General features: G+C 37.1%; 1 protein-coding gene across 1 annotated transcript in view; it reads left to right on the forward strand.

Annotated features, from left to right (window-relative positions):
• Positions 1–17,631, forward strand: part of WDR17 (WD repeat domain 17) — a 65,200-nt gene that overhangs the window by 36,693 nt on the left and 10,876 nt on the right. The window contains exons 10-22 of the mRNA XM_055700911.1: positions 1,007–1,089; positions 2,018–2,104; positions 2,820–2,984; positions 6,148–6,350; positions 6,481–6,630; positions 6,738–6,868; positions 8,643–8,768; positions 11,016–11,171; positions 11,457–11,521; positions 11,927–12,059; positions 13,497–13,588; positions 14,485–14,584; positions 15,756–15,895. Coding sequence (XP_055556886.1) covers positions 1,007–1,089; positions 2,018–2,104; positions 2,820–2,984; positions 6,148–6,350; positions 6,481–6,630; positions 6,738–6,868; positions 8,643–8,768; positions 11,016–11,171; positions 11,457–11,521; positions 11,927–12,059; positions 13,497–13,588; positions 14,485–14,584; positions 15,756–15,895 — 1,631 coding nt within the window. The remainder of the gene's footprint in view (positions 1–1,006; positions 1,090–2,017; positions 2,105–2,819; positions 2,985–6,147; positions 6,351–6,480; positions 6,631–6,737; positions 6,869–8,642; positions 8,769–11,015; positions 11,172–11,456; positions 11,522–11,926; positions 12,060–13,496; positions 13,589–14,484; positions 14,585–15,755; positions 15,896–17,631) is intronic.

Genomic DNA, 17,631 nt, shown 5'->3' on the forward strand with positions numbered 1-17,631 from the left:
ATATGTTTTTAAAAGGTGCTATAATATAAAAATCTATAGGAAAAATTATGTGGGTGCCAGTTTATCTCTGAGGCAGAGGTATTTTTACTTCCTCGGACTGGTTTGTGACATGACAATGATGAAGCACCATATTATCTCCATTATCTTCAAATCGGTCCTGTAGTGATACACAGCAAAAGCATAGCTGATTCTTTCTTAAACTTGTAAATGTATGTGGCCATACAGACTTCAAACTGGGTGTCAAAATGTAAAATTGTGTTCTGTATTTTGAAATGTAAGGCCCATAAAAGAATTTGAGTCCCTGCAATCTAGACTAATAAAGCTCCATTTTGCAGCACACTGAACAGTGCTGGCAGAAGGAGTTATTTAATACTATGCTGTAGCATTCTATGCTATTTTGTGAATTCTTAGTATATAGCTGTAAGCTTCAGAGTACAGACATAATTAACTGTGGCATCTGCATCAGAGGACAAAGGATGCTCTTTAAGAAGACAGAATTGGGAGGGGTAGGGGGAGGCAGACAACAAATATATGTATGTACATTCAAGAGTTCCTGAGCTCTAGCACTTAGAAGATTGGCACTTATGCTACTAAATGTCTTTTCTCAAACACTCGTTCTGATACGTCTCACTGAAGTTTTCATGTACTGCCGTTATTCATGCCTACTAACTTCATTATTCCAACAAGCAGCTAACCTTTATTCAAGCTTCAGGTTTATATAGTTACGGATTGCTCGATCTTCAGCTTGACCCAGTTTTGTCTCTTGGATCATGGAGAACATGGCAGTTTTACTGTCTCTCTCCTCAGTCCCACTTTTTTTGGGCTTGGATTCTCAAATATCCCAGCTATGTTGGGGACTCATTATAATGTGGTTTTGTACAGTATACTTTACTGGGAGCAAAGGGCTGAAGCCCGTAGGAGAATAAAATAAAAAAATATGAGTCAATAGATGAGAGAAAAAGGGGTGAATTATTTCTTATTGATAGGTATTTTGCATTTTTTGAAGCATGGAAAGAATGGAATCTTCTGCATTGCCTGGAGTCATAAAGATTCCAAAAGAATAGCAACCTGCAGCAGTGATGGATTTTGGTGAGTGTTACTGGAAGAAAAAAAAAAAGCTAAATGTACTTCGCAAGTCAGTAGACTTGGACAGCACTATCGGTGATTAATTTTAAAACTTTTCTTACTGGACAAAATTTGGATTAGAATATAATAATATAATAATCTCCTGTACTTGTTAGGAGATACTTTTCGTGATTTTTAAGAAAAAAATAAAGGAAATGTTTGCAAAAGGAATAGTGTCCAAGACACTGTGATAGTGAAACTGAATATTTATTTTTATTTAGCCAAGAATATTCTTCTAGGTTTTTATCTGTAGATATGGAGGACAGTTTTCAAAAGCTATCCCACTTTTCTTGTCGTCTTTTTTATAAAAAAAAAATTCAGTTTGTTATTTCAAGGACTAGGTATCACTATTTTACAACAATGTAATTGCAATTGTATTATTACAGGAGTATAATGGCTTATTTGTAAAACTTGCAAATGCTTATGGAGAACAGTTTTGCATGGATTGTGTTTCAGTACACTTTTAAATCCTCGTTCATTCTTTCATTTGCTACCCATATTATTTTAGCTCAAACATAGTGAGCACAAATTTTAGAAAACAACTTTTTTTTTTTTTTTTTTTTTTTAAAGCCCGACAGATCTGTTTGTACCTTAAAGTGATAGCTGCAACATAGATTTTGAGCTATGAGGATCCTTTCAGGGAGGGAGGTACCACAGTGGACATCTTTAGAGCCCCTGTGAAGAAACATGGACTCTGAAGTCCAATGAAATGTTTTGTTGGGTAATACGTAGTTAATCTTGTAGTTGAGAGGCTGCAGGAATAAAGATTTCTCATATTCTTTCTGTATACGTTTTTGTTATCTGGCTTATTTGCACAGAATCAAACTTGGCTTTGGATAGCCGCCTCAGAATGCTTTTTTTCCTCATAATATTATATTGTAATTGATTTCAGTATTATTCGGACCATTGATGGCAAGGTTCTTCACAAGTACAAACATCCAGCTGCAGTGTTTGGTTGTGACTGGAGTCAAAACAACAAGTAAGTGAAAATTAACCCAAAGAACTGATTACATTTACTATTTAAATTGATTACCAATGGAGTAACACAAAGTTATTTAGAATGTGATAGTTACTGTGATATTAGAGCACTGAAATTGTTTCTGTTCCACAATAAGATATGTCTGTAGCATCTCTGTATTCCCAGCAGTGTATTTCATTGTCCAGCATGATTAACTTCCATAAAAAGATCTTTTAATATTGATGGTGTGTGTGGAGTTCTCTGCCTGAATATATAATGGAGGGGGGGGAAAAAAAAAAAAAGAGACATTCAGTAGCAGGAAAGAAGGATTTAGATTGCCTTCCTTTTAATTTAACAAGCTGAAGATACAGCAGGCAACTAAATACACTGTGATATGTGTAGATTTTGCAGATAATCCCTAATAACAACATGAGAACTTTTTGTCAAAAAACAATTACACAGTAATCCAATTTATTAACAGCTGAGTGCTGGGTGCTTGGTCAGTGCTTGCACTGTTCTCTGTTGCAACTAATGGATCTTTATCGGGTTATTTTCTGGTTTAGTATGTTTAATTGGGTTATCAATAGTTACATCATAAAGAGACAAAGAAGAAGCAAAAATAGCTATTTCTTAAAGTTAGTTGCAAAATACACATCATATTTATTTTTAAATTAAAAAAACCCATAAGTACTTTTGATGAGCCCTGTGACTAGAGGATTTTATTTTTCTTTTGCAGAGATATGATAGCTACTGGTTGTGAGGATAAAAATGTTCGTGTTTACTACTTGGCAACCAGCTCTGATCAGCCGCTTAAAGTTTTTACAGGGCATACTGCAAAAGTGTTTCATGTACGGTGGTCACCCCTGAGAGAAGGAATCCTCTGCAGTGGCTCTGATGACGGGTGTGTATTTCTGAACTATTAGAAGACTCACAGCCTCAAGCAGGAACATTAGATAAACTTAAGATCTTTAGTTATACTGGTGCTGGCACCTTTGAAGACTCTGAATAATATAATAATAAACTAAATCTCTGCCTTGTTCAGATTCAGACTGTAGCTTTGCTGTTAGCTTAATATAGTATTTGAACAGCAGGATGATTACCTAAGATTATCACAACTGCTGTAGCAATGCAACTCTCCAAATGCTTTCCCAAGAGTAGAGTCAGTGATTGATACTTGTTATTCCCCCGGAATACTACTAGGAGGACACCACACGCTTACATTATCTCAAAAGATACAAGTGCAAGACCTGCTCTTATTTGATGTCTTTCAAAAGTATAATTAAGTAGAATCTATGAAGATTTTTAGAGTGCAAAGTACTTCTATTTTGTTGGGGTTTATGACCTTTTTTTAGGGAGACAACATCACACTATGGTAAACAGGAGGATGGATTTTTCAGTGATACTCTGCAGGGAAAGTGGCTTAGAATCCTTTTTGTAAAGGATCACAAGTTTCGAGTATTGGCTTCTGTTGCTTTCCCCAATACCATGCACTAGATGTCTATCCTTGCAGCAAAATCTGTTAGTTTGTAGTGTAATGATTCATGAAAGAAATCAACCTGACAATGAACTTACGTTTAAATCCTCTGTTTCACGTGAGCAAGAAGTAGTCAATCCAAAATTCTCTCATAGTATCATGAGATATTCTGATTCAATTACCAGTCATGGCTATGTAATAAGACTTGATTACGGAGGGAAAGGGATCATTGGATAACTTAGTCCCAGGTAACACACAAAGTAAGTGATTTTTTGAGTTGTACTTGGTAACACTCCTGTTCATAATCATACTCAGAACGATTTCAGATGACCTGTGTAGCACCTAGGCTTATACAGTACATAGGAACAGTACACAAGGGTCACGCATGAGCACAGGTTGTTGTAGGACTGAATACGGGTAGATATATAAAATGGCCTTCTGGCTTGTGGATTCTGCTTTGTGATGCAAAGTCCATCAAACGGCCTCTTTGCAGCACAAGTGAAACTGTAATAGGTGACTTTGCTCACTAGTGAGCTTTGCTAACATATTTGATAATGTAATAACATTTAGCCAGAATTACAATGATCTTTTCAAGTAACTGAACTTTTAACTTCCTAATTCTGCAGTCTGCTCAATTAGATGTACCCAGCAGTCGCAACTATTGAAAATAAAAGGAAGTGTTGGAAACTTACTTGGTTAAAAGGGAAGAAAAAAGTATTGAGAAAGGTGGTATGAATTCTTTCTCATTACTTGTGTAATTGTGATGAGAGTTTCACAATTTGATATAGTGTGGTGTCTGCTTCTGCCATGTGACAAATGCCCCATTCGAAGGACAGAAGATAATAAACTACTTCAGTTGGAAGGGACCTACAGCAGCCATCTAGTCGGGCTGCCTCACGGGTTCAGGGCTGGCCAAGAGTTGCAGCGTGCTCTTCAGGGCACCGTCCAAATGCCTCTTAAACACGGGCAGGCCCGGGGCACGGAGCCCCTCCCCAGGAAGCCTGTTCCAGCGTTTGCTCACCCTCTCCCTACGGAAATGCTTCCTAATGTCCAGTCTAAAGCTGCCCTGGCGCAGCTGGGAACCATTCCCAGGGATCGCCGGATCCCAGGGATCGAGAAGAGCGCCGCACCTCCCTCTCCTCTCCGCTGCCCCTCCTCAGGCAGCCACAGAGAGCCAGGAGGTCGCCCCTCGGCCTCTTTTTCTCCAGACCAGACACCCCCAAAGTCCTCAGCCGCTCCCCACAGGACATGCCCCCAGCCCTTTCACCAGCTTTGTTGTCCCCCTCTGGAGGCCTCCAGGGACCTTCCCATCCTTCCTGAATGGCGGGGCCCAGGCCTGCCCACGGCGCTCGGGGTGAGGCTGCACCATGGCCGAACGCGGCGGGACAGTCGCCTCCTTTGACCGGCTGGTTACGCTGTTTGATGCCCCCCAGGATGGGGTCTGCCCCCCTGGCTGCCGGGGTCACTGCTGGCTCACACTGGGCCTGCTGCCCACCAGCACCCCCAGAGCCCTTTCTGCGGGGCGGCTCTCCAGCCACTCCTCTCCCAGTTTATACTTGTGCCCAGCATTACTCCGTCCCAGGTGCAGGATCTGGTGTTTGGACTTGTTAGATTTCATCCAGTTAATCATTGCCCAATGCTCCGATCTGTCTAGATCCCTCTGCAAGGCATCTTGTCCCTTGAGAGAATCAACAGCACCTCCCATTTTGGTATCATGAACAAACTTGCTAATGGTGCATTCAGCTCCTGCATGCAGATTGTTGATAAATGCCTTGAACAGGACTGGCCCTCAAGCTGAACCCCGAGGAACGCTGCTGGTAACCAGTTGCCAGCAAGATGTAGCCTCATTCACTACAACCCTTGAGTCCTGCTGCTCAGCCAGTTCTTCACCCAGCGCACCGTGGACCTGCTTGTCCCACAGTTAGACAACTTGTCCATGAACATGCTGCGAGGGATGCTATCAAAAGCCTTACTAAAACCCAGGAAAACTACATCCACTGCCCTCCCTTTATCCACTAGGTGGGTGACCTTATCATAGAAGAATATCAAATGAGTTAAACAGGACTTTCACTGTGTGAACCCATGTTGGCTGTGCCTTTGCCTGATGATGGCATTATTCTTTAAAAGCCTTTCAATAGTACCCAGTATGTTTTCCAGGAACTGAGGTTAGACTAACAGATCTGTAGTTTGAGGCTGTTAAAGCCATAGGAAAGAGATCTTTCAGTTGCGCTTTGTATTTCTTGGATTATTTTTTTTCCCCTTGAGAGTCCCAACAAACAAATTTATTACACATGGAGGTGTATGAGCAAACTTTTTTCTCTCACTGACCAGTAAGAATGGTGCATGTGAGAATTTCAAAGACTCTGGGGTGGATGAAGTAGTTTCTTACTCTGGTGAACCGTCTCTAGTTTTGTACCCCATCCTAAACATGAAGGGCATTGGCTTCAGCTTCTCCTATTACAACTTCGATAAACATACTACAAACAAATATTCTGATAAATTTGAAGTTTAGAATATTGCTGAAGTAAAGGATTAATCGAATTTCAGTAGATGATTTGATGGACATAGGTCTTTTTTTATCATGTTTCAGTACTGTTCGAATATGGGATTATACACAGGATGCTTGTATAAATGTTCTTAGTGGACATACAGCTCCGGTACGGGGACTGATGTGGAATCCTGAAATTCCTTACCTTCTAATATCCGGCAGTTGGGACTATACAATTCGAGTCTGGGACACAAGAGATGGAACATGTTTGGACACAGTTTATGATCACGGTGCAGATGTATATGGTAATATTTTAAAATTTTCTTTTATTTTGGCATTGAAATGCATTTTTAAATATTTTAAAATGTATGAAATAATCCAACTGGTTATTAGATAAACTTAATTGACTACATTTTCAAATGCCCTCTCTATTAGGATTAACATGTCATCCTAGTCGTCCATTTACTATGGCATCTTGCTCTCGTGACTCCACTGTGAGACTCTGGTCACTGACACCTCTTATACACTCTCTACAAATGAATATCTTAGCAGATAGATGTTGGGATGAGATTATCGGTAATACAGGTAAGTAAATTGTATATACCAATGTTTTAATTTTCTGTATGTTACTATACTCAGGGGTTGTTTCTTTTCTTTTAATCTTCATGTATAAATTTGTGTGTGTGTGTTAGATCGTGCTGTGGAATCTGGTGCTCCTCCTTTGCTGTGTGGTAAAGTTTCCAGGGATATTAAACAAGAAGTGGAAAAATTGACAGGAAATCCTCGAGGAAAAAAACTAAGGTGGTTTTCAGAATGTTTTTCAGTAAGTATTCTGCAAACAAGGTGTCAGTGTGCGTACTTTCTCTTCTGAAGTCAGTCTCCAAAATGGAAATTTTTTTCTTCTCTACTACTTTTGTTTTTCACTCTTTCTTAAAGGTGGCTTAGCAAATATGCAGAAATCATATCTGTATCTTAACAGTTCTACATGTAAAAATGTCCATGACCGAGTTGTTTGTCAGTTATGAAGACCGATTTTTCACAAAGTGAGATAGTGGGATAATTTAATTTTCCATAGGAAAGGTTTGATTTGACAAGAATTTTCTATTGAAGAAAATGAAAATATGTGTTTTATCAAACTACATTGGAGTTTTTAATTTTAAGCCATGAAAGGGACACCCTCATTACAGATAAGGTTTGAACTGCCCGAGTGTCAGTGCGAAAACTGCTGTATTACCTTGTAGGAGCTGTATATCTGGATGACGCGTGCCCCACTATCCATCCATTGCCTTTATTCCATTGCAGAGTGATATTTCCTATAAATCACTGCTGCCTCTCTCTGCAATTGAGTTAAAAATATGAACTGCTGGGTCTCTGTGAGTGCTTACCTGCATAGGAGCTGAGCTTGAGGCAGAACAAGGACAAAAAAGACTTGGAACTACATCTTGTGTCAACACTGTTGTAGTCTAAGTCAATACTTAGTTCATCCAAAACACTAGTTTTGATTTCTAGCTAAATTGAAGTGTATGATTTAGAAATGCTGAAACAATCTTCCTCAATTACAAATCTTGAAATTCCCTGTTTTCTTAAAAATGTAGTTTTATGGAATTCCTTGTTTTAAAGAAGTTACAAATTTTGATGTCCCATATTGATTTGAGAGGAAAACTGTTATAAGATTAAAATTTTCCAAGAACAGAATATTTTTTTGATAAGCTGTTTTCAGTGCTTTTTGAGTCCAGAAAATAGGGTTCCACTTAAACTGTGCGGAGTCAAATAAGAGCTTTAAGGGACTGAAAAAAGAAGGTATAGTCTTTTTTTTTCTTTTTTTTTTCTTTTTTTTTTTTTCCTATTAGGATCTTCTGCTTTTTACTAGCTCAGAAAAAATTGGACTTCTAAACTTGTAATCCTGTTGTTAGAAAACCTCCTTCAGGTTGAAAGTTTAATGATTTTTTTTTTTTAAACTTTTAATTACTTAGTCTCTTCTAGACCTCATTCAATGTTAAACCGTTGTCCTAGTTCTACAGAAGGATTGATTCAAGTGTTAGACCAATAAAAAGGCTTAAAAGTTATTTTTTAAAAAATCACCTTGATTGCCTGCAAGATTTTGTGCATATACAGTTATGCCATGTGTGTCTATTTTAAGATTTAATACTAAGATAATAAACCAGGTTGTGCCAGTCGAGCCTGGAAGTTGTCTTTTACCTGGCCTACACCTTTGCTTTACAGAAAATGGTAAATGAGTACTGGGGGCAGCTCCTGCATCCCAGCAGCTGAATGTTGGTTTATGCCAGCAGGAGCCACCAGATAGCTTGTATTTCTTTGGAAGCAAAAGGGAAAACTAATGGTGAGCCCTCAAATATGTCCACACATAATAAAATATGTTGACGGATCTTGCTGTATCTTCACAGCCTTCAAGAAGCCTGAAGGAGTTGTAGTATCTTTAACTAATTCATGTCTTCATAGTAAAGCTTCTAATACTGAAATGGTCTGAAACCGTTTCTTGGAATTGCCTGACAGATGTTTTCCATTGTCTTTATAAGTTCAGGTTTCTGTTTTGAACATTACTGTAATACAACTCTTTTCTTCCCTAACAATTTTAGCCTCCAGGAGGCAGCAAAAATTTATGGGATTTGGTTGCTGTAATAAAAGGACAGGATGACAGTTTGCTTCCACAAAATTACTGTAAAGGAATTATGCATATGAAACATCTCATTAGATTTAGAATGGTAAGTGAAGCATAGATGGTATGTGAAAATGGTTGTTAATCCATATAGTATTTCTGCCTTTAAAAATAACATTTAATGCTTTACAAAAGGGACACAGTTTCATGTCCAAAGATATTTTTGCAATATCAGTTCTCTGTGCAATACTAGTTTGTTAGAACAACAGCATCTAGCTAAGTCTGCGTGACTTCATACTCAGTGCTAAAATGCTAAGACAGTTATTACCTAGAAAAGCAGTTTTCTAAATAAGGAAACTGCAAAGAAAGCATGGCTACAGGGTGAGCTACGAAGCAAATTTGCCCTCCCTGTTATATATACTGTACTTCTATATTCAATAAAGTCAAATTATTTGATTGTATAAACATAATGTTTGTAGTTATGTTCAGATGCAGGGACAGAGGAATTCATGTCTGAAAATGGAGAGTCAGCAGAAATATGCTCTGTAGCTGTCTGGAAGGAGGAGTGAAAAAACAATAAGCGTTGTGAACACAGATAGGCAGCTGAAGAGTGACTCAGATGGAAATGGGAACTTCAAGTACTAGGCCATGAATTTATTTGTAGTCTCGTCTATGAATATGCAACCAGACATACAATTTTTGCAGAATACGGGAATATGTGGCTCCGTCAGGGACTTCTCAGGGATACTAAAGAATCCCATACTGTAATGACTGGGCTGGAAATAGAGTAAATATTCTCTATTGGTATAGATCAGCAAATGCATAACACCCCACCTCCCCCCTCCGGGGCTAAATACCTGCCAGGTATCACCTGTTTGCTGTTGCAGGCTGTCCCTTTTGCAAAATCACAGACTCTTAGTGTCCTACCTTGACTCTTAAGTGATGGAATTTTTTGATTGGTGATGTCAACTGTACTAATAGCAGCTGCTCTGCTACTATGAAGCTGCATGTGTGTCCAAAACCCAGTTTTCTCAGCCAGTTAGCCTGAGAAGGTGGTGTTAATTCTTGACTCGTTAAGTGCAAGCAGTCAGTTTGTCCCTGCAACATGATTTCATGGCTATCTAATTTGGGTGACCTAGAGTAACTACAATAATTGCTGAGCATTCAGTGATCTGGATGAAGCATTCACGTTAATTAAAAGCATTTTTATCGTCTTTTTGCTAACTCAGAATCTTGCCTGAGAACTTTAAGAGAAAGTTAGGAGTAGAGTGATGCTGGCTGCTTGTGCATGGCTGCTAATACCAATTTTTCCTTAGGAAAATGGGTAGTAGCAGTGCAGCACCTAGACATTTTGGGATCAAGTAGGGACCTAGAACAAGTGTGGGTTTTGTTTCTAGCAAACAGAGAGGATACACTGCCGACTTGAGCATGAAAACTAAAAAAAGATACAGGTGCCAAGTAAAAAAGTAATATTGTTAAAAAAAACCTCAACAAAACATACAAAAAAACCCCAAAACAGATCCTTTGCCTTTCTCAGCGGCTGCCACTAGTCTACATTGCAGTTCACTGATAAAGAATGTTCAAAATTTGTTCTCCCTCCTCCATATGTGGTATTGTAAAGCCATAAGCCATGAATAACCAAACACCATCTTGCATGTGTTGATGATAGAGTTAAACACCTGAAAATTATTGAAATACGAAGCTCCTTTTGCGTTTTTTTAATGTTAAATGTGATCCTGTTGCAGCTTGTTTCTCAAACACTGCCAGGTGGAGAAATTTAGTCTTATCTCTTAAAAGAATATAAAAATTGTAGTGGTTGGGAACATAAATAATTTATTAGTTATAATGTTAATGGAGTATGACAGATCAGGACACAGGCTGAGCCCACTGTCTTTATTCTTTCTTTATATGGATGTCTATTATAATGTTATAAGTACAGTTTCTAGTTCTGTATGTTTTATGTTCACAAATATTTTTTGTGAAATTTCAGAAATGTCAAGTTTTTTATGATGGACATCTGGGTGAATTACTATTACATATAAGAATGTGGTTGAGAATAAAAAATATAAAAAAGATTAAAGGAAGATAATAGAGGAAAATGTGTGCCACAAAACTAATGCAGTTACTTTAATATATATAGTTCACTGTAATCTCATTGTAAACTTTTCTAATTAGTTCACTGTAATCTCATAATCTCTTCCAATTAGCCTTTTCTCAAAATTTTTCTTAAATGATAGCCTTTATAATCCATTGTAATGTTTGACACTAGTTCATGCTTAAAGAAAACTTGCTTTCATCACAGAAAACCATTATTTTTTTAATTTTTTTTTTAATCTTTTTGTTTTCCCCTCAGTCCAAGGCACAAGAACTGACAACAGTAAAAATGTCCAAGTTTGGAGGTGGTATTGGTGCACCAAGCAAAGAGGAGAGGCTTAAAGAAGCTGCAGAAATACATTTAAGATTAGGACAAATTCAGCGATATTGTGAACTAATGGTAGAACTTGGAGAGGTAAAATACCAGAACATTACTGAAGAACAATAAAGTATGAAGGTTTCTGAAAACTAGCTGCCCTAGTGAAGATGGGGTAGTAATAAAATGGGTCACAGGTCCAGAAAAGAGTAATCTTGCTCCAGTTATGTTATGTTTAACATGTGCAGTCAAATGCATAGCTCATACCTTATTTAACCTCTTGACAAATTTATTTTTAATGGAAGAAACGTGAAACTAGTTTAAGATACAGCTATTTTATATAAAATAAAATGATCAGGTTAAATGTATTGCTGTTTCTTCTAGTGGGACAAAGCACTCTCAGTTGCACCTGGTGTATCAATGAAATATTGGAGGAAGTTAATGCAAAGGTAAGGTAATAAAATCATGACGCTGAATTGTAGCTTCTGTCCCTAAAAGGACACAAGCAAGTAGGAGGGATGGATACTAGTGTCAGTTGTCCGTGGCTTTTGTTACAGCATACTAGTGACATTGCTTTTTCTTCAGTAAGCTTTGGGGTTGAACTGTGGAGAATTTCAGCAGTGATTTTGTGTACAGGAATCAAGGTGAAGGGCTAAGCATAAATTGCAACATTTAACTGTAAACTCTTTGGTGCAGTATCGACAGTTAGTAAGTCTTCTCATGTCTGGAAAGGCAGATGGGTTTCAGTGAACTTTATGTGGCTTCATCCAACACCTGTACCATAGAGATAAGGTTAGTGATCAATTATATATGTAGATTTTATTTTTTGTTTATTTATTCATTTGTTTAATTAGGAGAGCTGACCAGTTAATTCAGGAAGAAAGTGATGATGTCATTCCATACTGTATAGCTGTCGGGGATGTGGAGAAACTAGTTTCTTTTTTTACTTCAAGAGGCCAGCTTAAAGAGGCTCTTCTTGTTGCACAGGTATTGTTACATATAACTGTGGGAGATGTATGTAGCTGTTTTTCTAACACTGAAGATGACAAGCATATTTAATAGGCTAGCTCTGTTCACTTTTGCAAAATGTCTAAGTAATGATACTCTACTCTTTCATATTATTTTGACCGATCTTTATGCAGAAATCATAAAAAGCTGTCTCATGTTTACAGGTTTTTGAGCCTGATTCTTCTAAATTTCAATCAGGTTCCCATAATGAAAACTGATATATTCATTTTTGGTTGAAGTAGAAAATTAACCTGATGTGCAGCAGTGGTCAGTATTGCCCTCAACATCAAAAACGTGTAGGGTTTCTCTTGTATTTCTCCTGAGGTCTTGGTTATACTGCTTTGTCTAGAATCTTGGGGTGATACTGCTCAGTTGCAGCAGTAATCAGTATAAGAAATCAAACTTCTAAATTAATCCAAAAAACAGTAAAGAGATTACCAAAAGCATATATATCCCTTCTGCTTCTTAATGTAAACACAAGTTAAAGAGCACACAAGACATGTGAGACTGATACTTTGTTTTACTCTGCCTCACCATTTCTTTATTCTTTTTTACTAATTTCTGCATGCTTAGTATAGTTTGCTAAATACACTCTCAAGATTTGTCTCTCATACATTGTCATGCCTGCCTGTCCTTGAAAGTTTAGTTGCCTCAAAGATAAAATTTTAAAAACATATGTGAATTTGTCCTATAAAAATTGTCTATCTCTTTGTTGTTCCTCTAATAGTAGCTGAATAGTGCACAGAACAGTGTTTGAACCTTAAAGCACCTTAAAGCTTTAGAAATATTTTAATTTTATTTGTGAGAGGCACATTGAAGGGGTTGCTTTTATTACAATTCATAGAATAGTCTTCTTCTCAAAAGTTTAAAGCAATAAAATACCAGGACTTTCTTTGCCTTTCAATCCCAGCTACACCCTAAAGCACATGAAAGAATTTCCTTTTAACTCACACTGATCTCTTCTCATTTAATGTTAGAAATAATTTCTTGCCACGCACAAAATGGTTCAACTTGTGCCATTGTATAAACCTTTGCAGATTTGCTAGCATGCCTACTGAGGAGTATTATGGAGTTCATCCTTTACTCACAGCCACTTGTTCCTTGAGGTTTAAAACTCAAGGTTGTATTCCTCACTGTCCATTTTAAATGTATTCAAATACTGGAAAAAATCCTGTACAAATGCATGGGAAGGAAGAGGTCTTTTCTGTAGAATTTCTTGTATGGCTGGATAAAACTAGTCTAAGATTTTGCTATGAATAAGTTCATTTGTTTAAATATTTCCTTTTTTATAACCGTGCTTTAGAAGGCTTTTTACAGATCTTAGATTTTTTTTTTTTTGGGGGGGGGGGGGGTGAAAAATCACATTGAATAATCAGTTTGATCGGTGCATTAATCCATTTTTATATTCACTTCTAGGCAGCCTGTGAGGGAAATATACAGATTTCACCACTCTCCACAACAAGTGAGTCTTCAAATTCTGGTGGAAACAATACAGATGATTACAACGAGTAAGTTGTTCTAGTTCATTTTAGTGCAGAAAGTAAAGTCATCAAGGGAGATAAACTTTAGTGCTTTAATTTGGCATCAGCAACGTAGAATTTGACAAGAAAATATTACATCTTCTAGTACGTATAACAGTTACTAACTCACTGATGCTCAACTACACCGAATAATTCCCTTGCTGTGCCTCCTGGCACCAAACAGATTTTTTCATATGTATGTATTATAGTTATCCTTTTCATTTGCTTGATATTTAAGGACCATTCCTATGCACTTAAATATGTTTAAATATGTAGCATATTAACTTAGAACTTCTGATAAGTTCAGTAAGATTTAGCATTAAGAAGTATCTGTGAGACACTATGTTTGATGCACCTTGTCCTCCTGAAGCTTCACCGTTTGTCATCAGTGAAGCTTCTGACAACATAAACTAATGGCCATATTTTCATTGTATGTGTCCATAAAAGAAACCATGCATCTCTCCTTGTTTAGAAGAGTGCTGAGAATCCTAAATTACATAATCAAGTTATATGTGTAGTAACAAAAGCAGCTTGGAGGCTGTGTAATTACTTCATTTACATGTGCAGGTTTTGAGCAATTAGGTATTTATGTAGAGTTTACAAGTACAGAATGAGTATCCAAATATTTCATTTTTCTTCTGTTAATCTGAAGAGGCATTTCCATACTGATGTAGATTTTGGGAAACTGACTTACTGAATATGCACCAGCATAAGTGGGGGGTGAAGCTCAAACTGCATTTTGAAAGCTAGTGCTGTCATTATCTGTAAATCAAATACAGAAATTGTAGGGTACAGAAGCAAACGTGGTGACTTGTAAGTAAATAAAGAGCCAAAGAGCTCCAACATTTATGTGATCTTGCAGAATTCATGTTTTGTTCTTGCAGGCTTCTGCACAAGGTCAGTAAAGAGCTGGCAGAATGGTATTTCCAGGATGGCCATGCAGTGCTTGCAGCATGTTGCCATCTGGCTGTTGAAAATATAGAGGTAATCTTTTTTTTTTTTTGTTTTCTTTTGTTTTTCTCTTTAACTATGGAAAAGCTAACATTGACTTCCTTTTTACATCTCCACATCTTAACTGGTTTTTAAAATGTGTGTACCACATTCTAAAATGTACTACTTTTACTTGGTATTTGCTTTGTATATATTTATAGAGTTTGATCTTTATACATTATTCAAGTTAATAGAATCAGGGAAGTTTTGCTACTAACTTCAAGATTTCTGTCATGCATAGAAAGTAGTATGTTGTTATTTAATTGTATTTTTATATATACAGTATCTTGTTATATTAGAAAATATAAGGTACAGAAGTACCTTACATATATACATAGACACATAAGTATTACTGTTTCCCATTTATGGTGACTCAGAAGACCCATTCAGAACTGGAACTTCATTGTGCTACAAAAGATGCAATCTCTATCTTGAATTTGTAGGCTAAATGATGAAGTAAATAGGAACAACCCCCTACCCCTCAGTATAAAAATAGGGATGAAATATAGGAAAATTTTTTTATTTATTTTTCATTTTGTTTGTGGTTTTACAAATTACTTCTTTTCCTCGTTCTCTGGATTTTGTTGTTGCTGACTCAATATGTTTTTGCTCCTCTATCCCTCAGAATAAATAAAATTCCATCTTAATGAGCTGTTCAGAAAGAAAACAGTAATCAGTTAATGTCTGTATTTCAAAATAGACATATTTCAAGTTATTGAGTAGTCTTTTACTGTTGAATATTCTGCTATGCCTATCAGCAACCCCAGTTGCCCAGGAAGGGTCAGAACAGGAGCCTTCCTGGTTTGGTTTCTTTTTTTGAGTCTGTTTTCAAAAAAGAGGGGAAATACTATAGTCTGAAAGTTAATGTCTTAAGACTAGAAGGAATTGCTATCATGCTTTTTCGTTATGATATTTATGTAACCTCTTTAGTTTACTAAAGGAAGATTCTGCTAAAGGAAATCTGTTTGGTTATTTAAAAACTGATTATCGTGTGGTGCGCAATTATTTACTCATTCGGGAGACCTGAATTATATATAAAATTGCTTTAATTAATGCATATTTTGTCCTTCTGTAAAAAGCAGTCTCATGAATGTCATATGCTCAAAATGGTGAATCCCCAGAAATGCTTGTGTCCCTTAATGATGTAATTTTTTCATTGAGCAAGCTTGCGATGGCAAACCTGATTCGTGGAAACGAACTGGAGTTGGCAATCAGTGTGGGTACTGTCTTAGGAGAAAGTGCAGCACAAGCAACACATTATGCCCTAGAATTACTAGCAAGAAAATGTATGACAGTAACAACATGGTAAGAATTTCTTAATCCAAAGATTATTCCCCACCCTCCACCCCCACCCCTGACGAAACGATAAAGTTGTTTCGTTCTGAAACCTGTATAGACAGCAAACCACCATGGGTAGGTAGAATAAGAATTGCTGTATTAGACCTTTGAAGTACAGGGCATGCAAATGTTCTGCTTTAATCTCAAAATACATTGTGTATGCGTGGTAAATGAGAGAAGAGTTATGGTCAAACAGAGTATGAAACCTGCTGAAAAAACCCTAGGTACTTGGGCAATAGGTAGCATAGCAAGTCCTAGTCTGTGCTGAGTGAAAATGACTGCTCCAGACAAAGCAAGGCTAGAATTTAATTATAAAGTCAAAAGGAACAGAAACTTCAGTAGGATGTGTGAAGTGATTTTTAAGTACTTGCTTGAAAAATATAAAAAATTAAGAGGCAGAGGAGTTATACTGGTGTTAGGAATACAAGACAGTTGACAAGATTTAAGGATGAAACAGGATTACTATTTAATTCTGCAGGAGTAATTTCTCTGTTGCATATGGGGAAACTTTACCTCTGGTAAATTTTCTTTTCTTTCTTGTGGTTTTACTTTGAAGGATACAGTTTTGGTCTGGTTTTTGTCTACAAATGAAAAGCAGAAAATCTTCCCAAGGTATACTTGGTAGCTGTACAGGTGTTTCAGAATTAACATTTGAAAGAAAACGTGTGCTTAAACAGATATTGCAATTGAGCATCAATTTTTCTGCTACGATTGGTATTTGTTTAAGTATCTAGAGGTAGCCTGGGAGAAACAGTGCAACTCCTTTCTACAGAGCATTTCACTTGCCTTATGCAATTTTATTGTAGAAAAAGATAAACCAGGAAACGGATGACTTGCTGCTTGGCTTTTGCAAGGATTTAGCGTGTCTGCATTGCACCAGTTCTAACGGGGTTGTTTTGGCAACTCCATCTGCAGCTTTTAAAGCCTTTGAAGATCCTTCTCCGATCTCCCTGCCTTTATTGTGAAGAATGATTTTTATGTAGCCTCTGATAGGAGCACTGGACGAGAATTAAGAAAAAGTGTATTTTTCCAGTTCCATAACAGAAGCTTCTCCTGATCTCAGTGCCATAACAAGTACTTGTAATAGTATGGCATTTGTGTGTATGTACATAAAACTTCTGTAAAGTTATGGCATGTGTACACTACATGGTATACATGATAAAGTTTTAAATTGATGTACTGCATATTGCCCAAGTATACATCTGGATTTGTCACAGGGTTTCATGTACTATACTGAACACCTATTGCAGCTACACCCTGCAATCCTGGGTTCTAATTTGCAGCCATTACAGCATGTTTTTCTGTTCTGTAGGAGATCAGATATCCTGAATCTATTTGTGTTTTGTAATAAAAGAGATACTGGCACAGCATAATACCCCTCAGTCTGCTGCATGTATAAGATCATGTGTGGGGAAGTTGGAGTTCCAGGGCCTCTGATATTTGAAAAGCTCCTTTTTTGTTCTTACTGGTTGTTAGGCTTAGGGATATCCATCTATTGGGAACATTTCATTGCAGGGACACACCTAATTTAGGTGTAGACAGCTCAAGGAATACCAAAAGGACCTTGATGGGTTAATAATGAAATCAGTAATTGGTGGAAATTTGGTTTTTTGGGTTTTTTCGGTTTTGTTTTGGTTTGGTTTTGAGATTTTTTTTGTAGAAGTACTCTAAAATAAGAAATCAGAATAAGTCATACTAAACAT

This window comes from Falco cherrug, chromosome 1 (assembly GCF_023634085.1).
Source record: "Falco cherrug isolate bFalChe1 chromosome 1, bFalChe1.pri, whole genome shotgun sequence".
In the NCBI taxonomy this organism is placed as follows: Eukaryota; Metazoa; Chordata; class Aves; order Falconiformes; family Falconidae; genus Falco; species Falco cherrug.